At 32.9% G+C, this 13,610-nt stretch overlaps 2 protein-coding genes across 4 annotated transcripts in view; one reads left to right on the top strand and one right to left on the bottom strand.

The window, feature by feature from the left end:
* The window catches only part of LOC102583318 (valine--tRNA ligase, chloroplastic/mitochondrial 2), a 54,230-nt gene extending 48,571 nt beyond the window's left edge, over positions 1 to 5,659 (top strand). For 2 of the 3 annotated variants that reach the window (XM_006353054.2, XM_015311210.1), the window contains 3 exons: positions 4,462 to 4,534; positions 4,649 to 4,815; positions 5,012 to 5,658. In XM_006353054.2, the coding sequence (XP_006353116.1) occupies positions 4,462 to 4,534; positions 4,649 to 4,815; positions 5,012 to 5,140 (369 nt within the window). In that variant the 3' untranslated portion in view covers positions 5,141 to 5,658. Of the gene's footprint in view, positions 1 to 4,461; positions 4,535 to 4,648; positions 4,816 to 5,011 lie in introns of all 3 variants that reach the window. The other variant, XR_367688.2, reaches the window with a different exon arrangement.
* Positions 5,660 to 9,233: 3,574 nt separating this feature from the next.
* Positions 9,234 to 13,258, bottom strand: LOC102582988 (polygalacturonase-like). The gene is made up of 4 exons (XM_006353053.1): positions 12,812 to 13,258; positions 11,128 to 11,417; positions 10,191 to 10,419; positions 9,234 to 9,452 (listed from the first exon to the last, which is right to left on the bottom strand). The coding sequence occupies exons 1-4, from the start codon at positions 13,256 to 13,258 to the stop codon at positions 9,234 to 9,236; spliced, it is 1,185 nt and encodes a 394-aa protein (XP_006353115.1).
* Positions 13,259 to 13,610: the final 352 nt, after the last annotated feature.

The following is a 13,610-nucleotide window of genomic DNA, read 5'->3' as shown; positions in this document are numbered from 1 at the left end:
CAAGCACATTGAGATTGATTGTCAATTTTGTGAAGTCGAGTGATCAACTTGCAAATATCTCACCAATCCCCTCATCGGTCATCGTGTTAATTACATTTGTAACAAGCTAGGTACATGAATTGTATGCACTAGCTTGAGGGGGAGTGTTAGAATAGGAATAGGTTTATACATTTCTATTAGAATAGGAATAGGAATATATTTATACAATCCTATTTAGAATAGGAATAGGAATACAAATAGGAATAGGAATAGTAAATAGTATCCTACTTGATAAAGGATTGTATTCTAGTGTCTATAAATAGGATCTCAATGTAATAATGTAGACACAATAATACAATTCAATAATATTCTTTTCCTGTATTTCTCACATACATCATATCCTCCCTCCACACATGTGTGTCGGGCATAAACAAAAGATAAAGAAAAGAAAGAAGAAAAAAGAGAACTATCCCTAGATCCTCCTTTCACCTTTATAAGGACCCTAGAATATCTACAATAGCCACATGGTCATCTATATACTCTGAACTACACCAATAGCAAAAAGTGATAATGCAATTCATTTTAATCTTGTGCAGAGGGGTGCTCTTGTTATCAAAATTCCTAGAATTCCTTTCTTTCCATATGGTCCACCAAATAATAGCTAGGACAATTTTTCATCTACTCTTGTTTGTGGTGCCACTGCCCTCCATAGTCCAGCTTTCTAGAGCCTGTCCTATTCTCCCTGGAACAGTCCAACTTATACCTCTGAAGCTATTATACCTCTGAAGCTAGTAAACAAATTCCACAGCTGGCCAACCACTTTACAATGTAAGAACAGATGATTAATTGTCTCTGCAACCTGCTCACAAAAACAACATCTTGGGCACATTTGTATTCTCCTCTTCATAAGATTCTCTTGTGTAAGTACAACCTCTTTCACCACCAACCAAGTAAAAACTACCACTTTATATGGTATTTTAACCTTCCATATAAGCTTCCAAGGCAGAAAGTTAACTTGGGATCCCATCTGATTCATATTTCTATATGCAGAACTAACAGTGAATAAACCTTTATTATGACATTTCCATTTAAGAGTGTCTTCTCCGTCCTTGAATCCTAAGAACTGCTTAATTGTTCAAATAAAATTCAGCCAATCTTTCCACCTCCCAGTCTTGCATCAGTTTTCTGTAGGTAAGGTTCCATCCATGTTTAGACCAAACTTTATAAAGAGTCGACTCTTGTTGTTGGTTCAGGTGATGAATATCTGGGAACAAGCGTTTGAGGCTTCCATTCCCTAACCAGTTATCTTCCCAAAACCTGATCTTCCTCCCATTGTTCACATTACATTCAGTTTTTGCATAGAAACATGCCATAAGTTTCTAATTGATCTCCACAAACTGGTTCCATATGTGGAAGTCACTTCCTTCGTCTTCTAAGGTCCTTCCTTCCCATATTTGGCCTGGATCATCCTACCCCACAAAGATTGTTCTTCTAAAGGAAATCTCCACAACCACTTCATGAGAAGACTTTTGTTCTGCTTCCTAAGATTTTTGATTGCCAGTCCTCCCTGCTTCTTGGATAGTAGCAGTGTCTTCCATTCGACTAGGTGGAAACCTTTATATTCCTTCTCACCGTGCCACAAAAAATTCCTTCTCAGAGCATCAATTCTTTCTTCCACCTTTGCTGGAAGGGGAAAAACTGACATTAAGTAACAGAGTTAATCAGCACTAATCTACCACCTCTTGATAAATATTGAGACTTCCACCTAGACAATCTTTTCTCACATCTTTCCACTACTCCATTCCATATCTCTTTGGATTTGCTATTGGCACCCAAAGGCATACCCAAGTATGTTGGTGGTAACTGTCCTATTTCTACACCCAAAATATCCACCAGATTTTGTATTCTGGGCACGTCATTGATTGGAAAGATGTGACTCTTTCTCCAATTAATGTGCAACCCTGATGCTGACTCAAATAGTATGAGAACTATCCTCAAAATTTCTAGTTGGCTGTCTTCTGCATCACAAAAAATCAAAGTGTCATCTGCATATTGCAGATGGGTGATTTCCAATCTAGTATTCAGCTCTTTGACCACATTAAAACCCCTTATCCAATCATTCCTATGCGCTGTTTTAATCATACTGTTCAGGCCTTCCATGACTAGCAAAAATAAGAAAGGTGAGAGTGGATCACCTTGTCTCAAGCCTCTGCTTGCCGGAAAGAAACCTTCAGGAGAACCATTTATTAGTATTGAGAACTTGACAGTGCTAATGCAGAACCTTATCCATCTTATCCACTTCCTCCCAAAACCCATACTATGTAGAATTCCAAGCAAATACTCCCAGTTAACATGGTCATATGCCTTCTCTATGTCCAGTTTACACATTATGCCTGGGATTTTATCCTTCACTCTTGAGTCAAGACATTCATTTGTAATGAGAACAGCATCAGTGATCTGTCTTCCTTTCAGAAAGGCCATTTGTTGAGAGTCAACCAGCTTTGGCATCACCTTCTTTAGCCTTTCTGTAAGAATTTTGGAAATTAGTTTCTAGACACTTCCAATCAGACTGATTACTAATCTGAGCTAATGTGGATCCACTAAGCTAATGTCTATGAAGACTAAGGAGCCGCCCTCTTCAATCCTATGGTGGCACGTAGTTCTGAGATTTAGGGATTTCTACTAAAGAATCCAATGGACGTTGACTGTGAGCCTTCATCCTTAACTCCGGTCGGTGCCAAGTAAAACTCCCAACAAAAACATGCAATTAACTGATACAGTAATAGTCTAATAATACTGATTACTGATGATAACTGAGTAGCTCATGAATCATGATTTAAAACTGATAATTTCTAATGCTAACTGAAAGACACTTTCACTTTATCTGAAAGTATCTAAAATCATGAAATCTGAAAACATGCATCTGAAATTTGCATAATTCTGAGTCATGAAAATACTTATATTTTGAGGGTTCATGAAACAACATTGAAAATATGGAATCATGCAATTGAAGGCTATTCATGAAGAACTGAAATTTCAATAGATGCCCACAATATCATAGAAACCCTAAGTTTTGTAGAATCATAAACTTGGAAATCTGAAGTTTCTTTGGGACTCAATGGGTAAGAGGATACCCATTGATGAAATCCCGCATACCTGGAGTGCTTGAATTCTTGAATGGAGACTTGAAGCTTTGGAACTCTAGTTTTTGCTTGAGAGGAACTTTGAAAGAGAGGAAATCTGTTTTTCTTGGGACTCGTGCGAGAGGGGATGTTTTGGATGATAAAAATTCCTTAATCCCACTTAGAATGGGTTAAAACGACATAGTATAGGGATTAAAAGAGTGAAAAAAGACCAAAACGACCCTGATTTAAAAACTGTCGGCAGGTTCCACGAGGGGGCATCTACGGTCTGTGGTTTCATATACAGACCATAGAACCCCGTTCGTAGAAATTAGAGGGAATTTCTGAGTTTCTGATGTTTTACGGACGAATCTACAGTCGGTAAAACATTCTACGACCCGTAAACCAGGCTCTTCCTGTTTAGGCTGAATTGCCAAGTTTCTGAACTTGATCTACTGATCAAGTCTGCGACCGTAAAATAGTGTTTATGAAACGTAAACTTAACTCGAAGTTCTCAGACTATTTTTCCTGTTTCTGAAGTTGGTCTACGACTACCATCTATGGTCCATAGTTTCTTTTGCGGCCCGTAGATGGAGCTCGTAAAACACAGAATTTCTGCAGACTTGGAATTTTTTGTTGGCTTCTCTTGACCTGATCTGAGCTAGGAATGTCTGAGGTGTTACAAAGTGCGAGTTTAGAGAACCTCTAGTTTTTAAGTTTGCTCGACAAGACACATTATATAGTGTTCGACTTGTTTGGCCTTGAAAAGATTTCAATGATTAAAAAAGATTCATCTTGCTGACCCCAACTTTATTTGATGTTGGGTTATATTTTCTTATTTGAGACTTGGGAGGTGTGCAATCTCAGTTACCTTGCAAGGCCATTTGGGTTGACAAAAGGATATCGAGAAGGTTTAGTGATTGGAAGGTTTGGTTTTCATAGTACTTTCTTGAGGACCCCAAGGGATGTAGATTGAGGAAGTGATGCACCATTTCTATGTGACAGGTAGAAAAACACAAAAAAGTGTTCGGTAGTGAATTCTCTGAAATTAATTTTGTCACAAAGATACCATTTCGACTTATATTTAGTAAACAGATGTAGTACAGCGATACTTGCTCCTTCTAAGGATTACCTTAGCTTCGACTGAGGCTTACTGCTTATGAAACAAAGTTAACTGGATGTGCTGTTCATTATCTGCCTCCTGAGTCAGTGAGGTCAGCCTAGCACAGGGTGACCATATTATAACAGATTAGTCACTTTTGTTGTTCTCAATCTTGTTCTGTATTGAAATGCATTTTTCTTACTAGAATTTTTTTGTATGCCTATCTAGATTTAAACACATGGCTTTCACTTAATGCAGGGAGAAAGAGATGTTTTGGCTCTTCTTTCAAGACTGGATTTGGGAAATGTCAATTTTGTGGAATCTCCTCCAGGTATGTTGATTTTGGTATCACATGTGAAAGGTTGATAAACCCTGCGTGGGTTAGAGAATTCTAGTTTAATGTTTGTTTCCTTGTAGTGTTATCTTAATATGAGAAGAATTGCAGGAGATGCAAATCAGTCTGTCCACATTGTTGCGGGTGAAGGTCTGGAAGCTTATCTTCCTCTATCAGATATGGTGGACATCTCTGCTGAAGTGCAGCGTCTCTCTAAGCGCCTTGTCAAGTTGCAAGCGGAATATGATGGACTGATGGCTCGTTTGAGTTCTCCAAGTGTGAGTTCTCTATTTGCTGGATAAAATTAATTGAACGCCAAACATAAAATTACATCAGAACGCCAAACATTTCTCAGAAAAAAAACATTCTCCTTGACTGTCAATACAGCATATAGTTAAAATCTAACAATATTATGTCCTGCTTCTCCATTTCCATTTTTCCATGTCGTGGACCTTATAGAGTTCCTATGTGCAGTTTGTAGAGAAAGCTCCTGAGGATATTGTTCGTGGTGTCCGAGAAAAAGCAGCAGAGGCAGAAGAGAAGTTAACTCTAACTAGAAACCGCCATAATTTCCTCAAGTCAAAAGTTTTGATTGCGAATTAGTTTCATTCCAACGATCCTCATCACCACTTTCCATAATTCAACCAACTAGAGGTTAACTAAACTACATTCTCTGTTTTTGGCTCGATATCAAGATGAATAGCCTCTTCTACCGGAACTAGATGGTGCAGATCATCTAATTGCATTTCTCCAAGGCTATTTCCTTCATCTTTCTGCAGCTCGACCAGCAGTTCCATTAAAAGATTCTGATTTACTTATTCTGTGGGTGTTCTTCATCACTCTTTGAGCAATGCCACGAAAAAAAGAAAGAAGAAGAAGAAGCATCGAGTGGTGATGGCAGAAGTAAAATTTGCGTTGAGAAAATAATAATCCAAGACAGGAGCCTCTCCATTACTATTCTGTCCATTACTTTACAATTATGCAGTGTATGTCGGCCAAATGTACAAATGAATATTAGAGGCTAGGATCATTTTTCTTGGTACTTCTGCAAAAATACTTTGTTTATTAATTTATTGTTGCACTAAATAATATTTTTGAAATCTAAGGTAGATTATATTTTGTAAAAATTACACAAATTTCATAGTGTTAAGAGCTAGTTACATCATATCCGTACTTTACAAAATTCTCTTGAAATTTAAGGATTTCAGATACATTACTAAAAGTACGGAAAAGGGCCTAAAATATTCTCGAAGTATTGAATATGGTACACAACTATCCCTCATCCACCTATTGGCTCCCAAATACCCTCTCCATCCACCTATTGGCTCACAAATACCCTCCCCATCCACCTTTGGGTCCAATTTTAGCCACTTCATTAACGGAGCACCATTTAAAATAGTTAAATAATCCTTTTAATTATGTGGCGCTCATCCATTGGTTGCAATTTGATTATTTAATTTAATTTTAAACCCATTCATTACCCACCCATTTTTAACTAAAACCCCCGCCCCAATACAAAAAGAACTCAACTAATAAAAAAGAACCCTAAAACCTTCGTTCCCAAATTTACACTCCATTTCCTCAACTTATTTCCTAACAATTTTGGATCAAACCCAACAATTTTGCATTTGGTGAGTTTATTCTATTGATAAAATAAATAAGATTTTATCCCCTAAAACATTCTTTGATAAATTTATCCAAAAAACATATTCAGCTTTTGAAAAGATGAAGACCTTAAAACTGGAAAATAACATGTTTTATAATTCTTAAAATGGAAAGGAACATAGCATTCCAATTATGTAGCTAAATTCCCTTCACTATTTTGTTTCCTTTTTGGTTTAGGTTTTCTGTAGTACTGTACTCTACTTCTTATCCCATAGTGAACATAAGCAAATAACTACTTTTCATATCATTTCACCTAAGGTAATTGGAACTTGTGATTGCATCAGCGATGCAATAGTATGATTCATCTTGCAAAAAGATCATTTAGGAAATAAGTTGTGCAAATGGAGGGTAAATTTGGGAACGAAGGTTTTAGGGTTCTTTTTTATTAGTTGGATTCTTTTTGTATTGAAGCGGGCGGGTTTAATAAGTATTGGGGTGGGTTTAGTTAAAAATGGGTGGGTTTAAAATTATATTAAATAATTAAATTGCAACGAATGGTTGAGTGTCACGTAATTAAAAGGATTATTTAATTATTTTAAATGGTGCTCCGTTAATGAAGTGACTAAAATTGGACCCAAAGGTGGATGAGGAGGGCATTTGTGAGCCAATAGGTGGATGGGGAGGGTATTTGGGAGCCAATAGGTGGATGAGGGGTAGTTGTGTACCATTTTCAATACTTCGAGGGTATTTTAGGCCCTTTTCCGCTAAAAGTATGGATACGTTACGTTTGTTGATACAAGACACACTTGTCTTGAAACATTGCTCAATGTTCCGATACATTACCTTTGTTGATACAAAACACACGTGTTTGATACATCATGTAAGAGTGATGTATCCGATAATATGAGAGAAAGTGAGAAAATAGAGATGTTTGTAATTTTTTCAAATGGTAGGGAATTTTAGAGGATGTGATTAAAAAAAAAGAAGATAAAATAAGTTGTGTATTAGGTAATTTTTTTCTTATTTTATTTTAACCGTGAGGCCTGAATCGTTTTGTTAATAGTCCTTCCAGATTTTTTATTTTTTTTCAAAGTTGTGTATGTTTTTTTTTCCAATATGTTTAGGGCAAATTACAGAAATCACATACTTTTAAGGCAAAATTACAATCTATCCCTTAAAAGTTTATAATTACAAAAATCCCTCAAAAATTTAAAAAAAACAGATACAATAATATAAGCACTGATACATTAAAAAGAGGGTCGGATACATTATTAATTAAAGGTTATATATTTTTTTGTTGCGCTTTTAATGGAAAATTAAAATGGAAAATCAAATCCCTTAAATCACACCTGTTAGTAGATGATACAAAATATAACACCTTGTTAAGTAAGATAAATTAATGGCCAACATTTTATACATGATACACTAATTTGATGTATTTTGTTAAAATTTTGAATCATGAACTTATTAACTATTTGTAAATAATGTATCTTATATGTAACTGATACAACATTTATTATGAAACTTCAAATACCAGATACACATACAGACCCATAAACAACCTGTTAATAGATGATTCAAAATTTTACACCTTGTTAAGTAAGATACATTAATGGCCAACATTTTATACATGATATACTAATCTGATGTATTTTGTTAAAATTTTGAATCATGAACTTATTAACTATTTGTAAATAATGTATCTTATATGTAACTGATACAATATTTACTATGAAACTTCAAATACCAGATACACATACGGACCCATAAACAAAATTTGGATGATACATTAATGACTGAGATCTACTGAAAGATGCATGTTATAATACTTGAAACAAAATACATTATAACTTGACTTACTTAGGGTTAGTGTATCAATTGATCACAGAGAATAATGATACACTAAATACGAGATTTGAATTTGTTCATTTTTGTATCATCAATTGATTAACTAACAAAAAAATTACAACATTTGAAAGAAGAAGAACTAAAACCTAACCTCAGGTAATGAAGGTCGAGAAATTGCAGGAGCAAATTATTTTCGACCCCTTTTTTTGGGATTTTAGGAACCTGAGTTTTCGAAGATGAAGCACGATCCTTTTTCTTCTTCCCATCTCTTTTACATTCGCCATTAACAATGGATCGTGGAACCTTTTAGATCTGTTCTCCGTCCAACCAATATCTTCGTAGTCATATATCCGATTAATGTTAGCATCATCCATCAATAGAAGAACAAACAAAAGAGGATTTCAAGAGAAGTACCGAAATTAACTAGAGTATGGACAGAGAGAGACTTGATTTTGAAAACTATTGGAGAAATTAACTGTCAAGATAATGGGGGAGAAGATTAAGGAGAGAAAGAAGGAAGGGATGAACTCTGTTTTTTAGCATAGAAAATTTTGTATCCACGATTTTTGACTTAAGAGAAAAATGAGGGATTTTGGAGATTTGTAAAACTAATAGGGGATAATGGTAATAAGTGAACTAAAATGTGAGATTTCTGTAATTTTACCTTTTTATGTGAATATGTGAACAACGAAATCAATTTCGTGAATCCAGAAATTTCGCCAAATTTTGTTTATGTTTACTTTTTAGAATAATTTAAAAATGTTAACTAAATATTCCGAAAGAGTATTAATAGATATAATACTTTGGATTTAATATTATTTAGTATAAGAATATTATTTTTTGAATACTTAATTACAGGAAAAATGATCTTGATATGTCATATTCATTTGTACACGTGACTTATATTTACTACATCATTGTAAAGTAATGAACAAAATAGTAGTGGATTAGATCCTTTCTCAACTTTACCTATTGTATGATAACCTAACAAGAATGACATATTACTATATTTACTAATAATTTAATTTTTAAAATATTTATTTATTCTTGATAAAATAATTTATAATTATACAAACATCTATGACTTGTTTGGATCACAAATTTTAAAATACTATATTTTTTTGTTAAATTTTGTGTCAAGTCAAACAATATCACATAAACTAGGACCATGAAAATAAATTGATGAGTTGATATATAAAGAAATAATTATACATGGTCATGAAAAATATAATTATAATTATATTCATATACAAGTATCAGGCAAAATGACTCCTTTTTTAGTTCCTTGAATGTTGTTGCAAAATGATTTTGCTTTTTTGTTCATATAAGTGAGCTTTATGTCTTGTAACTGAATTCCTTGGCATGGATTGCTTGGGCTGCAGTCGAAATTCATAGCAACTTCAGTTGTTGATGTCCCTTCTATATTTTTGTATGTTACTTCACTAATCTTCACACCAGAAGTCTGAAATATAACCACAAAACATAAGATTACATTCATTATTTCCTCTATAAGAAACACGATCGTCGTTTTTACGTATAAGAGATCTATAAAGATTATTTTCTTCTGTTCAATTTATAAGAGGCCAAGTAGTGGCGGAGCCAAGAATGTGGTGAAGCGTGTACAAATTTTCTTCTCAGTTGTATTAATTGGGTGTGCAAAATTAAATATGTACTCATAGTAACTAACATTTAACAACTGCACGTTACATTATTTTCCGGCTAAGAGTGTGCATCGGACCACCGTAAGCCTAAAGTGGCTCTGTCCAAGTGGCCAAGAGATCTCATTTCCAGTTTAGTGAAATTTCACTAAATGAGGTATGAGGAGGGGTAAAGTGTACGCAGACCTTACCACTACCTTGAGGAGGTTAATATGTTGTTTCTGACAGACCCTCGACCATTAGATATATAAGAGTAACACAAATAAAAAATCATTCCTTTGATGATCAATACTTCTAAGGACTAAGTAGTAGAAAACCAAATTCTAGCAAAATCAAGAATTTCACATGTCTATTTTGTAAATATAATACATCAACTATAAAAACAATTGAGAATATGTTCATTTATCAATAACTTTGATCTACATCCTCTCTTCTACTTTTTGTATTTTCCTTTTTCTAAGTTTTTTTTTTTTTTTTTTTTTTATAGATGTGAAAAATGCAAACATTAATTTGTTTAAATATGATTCTGATTCAAGTGTTACCTGTTGTGGACAATCTTGGCTGTTTGGGCAATAATTCTGATCAATAATGATTGGATTATCAACGTACTTCATGACTATATTACGATAATTAATATTTTTAACAAAACTTGTGCTAGGTCTAGCCCAAGATTTTATTCTTAATCCATTATCAGATCCTGTGAATATAGAATAAGATAATGTCACATTTTGCACCCCATCTTCTTCATATTCCCTTCCTAGACTTCCAATGCTGCAACACAAACAATAAAATGTCACATAAATAAAATTGTATGTCTAATTAAGTAATATTATAGCCTATATACTTTGATAAGCAACTTTTGTAGTGCACATATATTGAATGTACTGACCTTTTTTTAAAATATAAATAAATAAATTTGGGGGAGGAGAAAGGTGAAACTACAAAAATGAACTATGAATTATTCCCCTTGTTCACTTCTACTTGTCCACTGTGAATAAATGAAGTATTTATTGGAGAATCTTAGTAGTTCAGTTGGTTGACTATATGAACTCCTACCTTATTGGTGAAGGTTCGATTTCCCACATTATAATCTTCTCCCCATTAATTTCCCCTTCTCCGACCCCCAAATAAAAAAAAAATGAAGTATTTGTTTTACCATCATACCCATGTACATGCTAATTGGTCTATATAGTCTTAGATATTAGTAAATGATACGAAGAATAAGTAACTAATGTTAAGGATATGAAAATAATAATATTTGTTTTTCTTAATATGTTAAAAGTGACAAGTAAAGTATATAAACATGCATTAGCTATAAAAAAAATGCTTCCCTATTTAAAAAAATAATTAAATCCGCACATGAAGGAGGTATGCGTACAACGTTATGATCTCTTTGACAATTTAACATTTTAGATGGAATGGTCGCGCATATACTTAAATTTATACATATATTGTCATGATAGTTATAGCATTACTTACCTAACACCATGTCCAGGTCCACATAAAATTTTCTCCATCCAAAGATTTGTTGTACCAGGACCAATAGATATACAATCATCTCCAGTTTTGATTCTACAACCAATGATAGTAACATTTGTTGATGATTGAACATGAATGCCATCTGTGTTTGGGCTTTGGTCTGGGGCTATTATTTTTACATTTTTAACCATTACATTGTTGCAACTATTGATAACAAGGTGTGTTACCTGGCTGTTGATTGATAGTAAGCCACTTATCACAACATCATTAGCCCAATTGAAGGTTATAGACTGCATTTTCCACATAGAGAAATAATTAGGACAATGTAATATTTCATCTTTTATTACTTTACTTTACTACTATATAGAAGAATTTAGAATCAGACATCTCTTCGTTGATATGCCAACTTCTAGTTAAGAATATTTATGTAATTTCTATAGTTTTATTACTTTACTTTATTACTATATAGAAGAATCTAGAATCAGACAGTATGCCTACTTTTAGTTGAGGGTATTTATGTAATTTCTATACTTTCTCCGATTTGTCTTTTGGTAAATTTGAAAGTTATGTAAAAAATGTTATAAATTATGACAATTAACAACTTAAAATATTCAAAAGACATATAAAAAAATTTGTTTGACTTTGAAATTCTATTGGTGCCACGGAAAATTAGGAAAGAAGAAGTAATATATATCATTTGAAAATGATGTAAAAAGCACTATAAATCACTATAATTAATAACTTGAAATATTTGAAAGACATAAAAAATTTGATTGACTCTTGAAATTATATTTGTGCCTTGGGACATAGGGAGAAATATATATTATTTGAAAATAATGTAAAAAGTATTATAAATCACAATACGTAACTACTTAAAATAATTAAAATACATATAAAAATTTGAATGACTCTCCAAAAATTTTAACAATATCACATAATTGAGAAAAAAAAATGCATTGAACCCATGCTGAAACAAATTCCTATGTCTAGTGTTTTATATGTTGTTGCTTACGACATGGTACTTGTCATATATTAAAATGGATTGAGATATTTAATCTAAGAGGTACAATGTGTATGTGTGTATGTGTCTTTTGAAAATGAAAAAACCTTAGTATTTTTTCTTTTAATTAAAACTACAACATGAAGGATTGATATTTCTTCTTCTACCATCCCCACACCTACAACTCCTAGTCCAAACAAAAAATAATGATTTTTCATGAATGGAAGATTATCCATAATGAAGAATAAGTTACTATTTTAATTTGTAATACTTTATTTGTTTTAATTTGTTTGTCTGATTTTGATTTAACACGAATTTTAAAAAAATAAAAACACCTTTTGAATCTTACTCTTATTTTAAACTAAAAATATGCAAAATATAACAAATTGTCTTTTAATTCTCATGTGAAAAGTTGAATTTAAAAGTTGCCAAAAAAAAAAAGAGACATTCTTTTGGTATGAACTAAAATTTATTGTCACATTCATTCTCTTTTGCAAATTACTTAATCTTACCATCCTTATTTTACCTTTTCTTACATGACTATTGTTTGGACGCTGATGCACGTAAAACTCTCATCACCACTCATTTAAAATGACACTTTTAGTACTTTGCACACATACATATATAATTTATTTAGTCTTATTACTAATATTCATGAGTTATTAACAAGAAACATGTACATACCCTAGCTCCAACTGGACAATTATTGTTGCCTGACTTCCTACAAGCCCAAAAACCATCTCCTTTAGCATCAATATTTCCACCAATAACTGAAATCCCATTAACCTTAATAAACAAAATCCAGTAGCCAGAGTTGCCAATGTCCCAATAATCCAATGGTGCAACAAGAGTTCCATCAATCTTAACAATAATTTTATTTTTACATGGACCTCTAAATGTTGCTTCTTTTATTAAATAACGTCCCTTCGGAACGTAAATCGTCGTTGGTTCGACTGAGGTGCATGCAGCTCCCCATGCATTTAGAAATGGCTGAGTTGCATCAATTTGGCCATTTGGTTTTGCACCAAAGGTTAATACATTGTAGGTTGTTGATGCATTTGATGATTTTATGAATATAAGTATAGAAGAGAGGAGGAAAATAATGAAAGGTGTTACTATAAGCTTAGTCATAATGTTGAGTAAAAATGGATTTTCTTTTTTTTGGTAATAGAAATGATAGATTTTATATACTTTGGTGTTGGAAAAAAGAGATAAATGATTATGGTATTTATAGAGTTTAGAAAATTGAGGTATTTGAGATGTCTTGTTTGAATTTATTGTTTGTAATTGAGGCAATGATTGGAGAAATGCTTGAATGAATCTAAAAGTGTAAGTCGTACGTAGATATAATAATACTCCATCTATGTACTGATTTATGTGATATCGTTCGAATTTTGAGAGTCAAACTATTTAATTTTGACTATGAATTTAGACATATTCTTTAAATTTATTAAATTAAATAAACTTTATATATTTGAAAACT

Source organism: Solanum tuberosum, unplaced genomic scaffold (assembly GCF_000226075.1).
Source record: "Solanum tuberosum cultivar DM 1-3 516 R44 unplaced genomic scaffold, SolTub_3.0 scf00151, whole genome shotgun sequence".
NCBI classification, from domain to species: Eukaryota; Viridiplantae; Streptophyta; class Magnoliopsida; order Solanales; family Solanaceae; genus Solanum; species Solanum tuberosum.
This window is presented reverse-complemented; position numbering and strand designations above follow the sequence as displayed.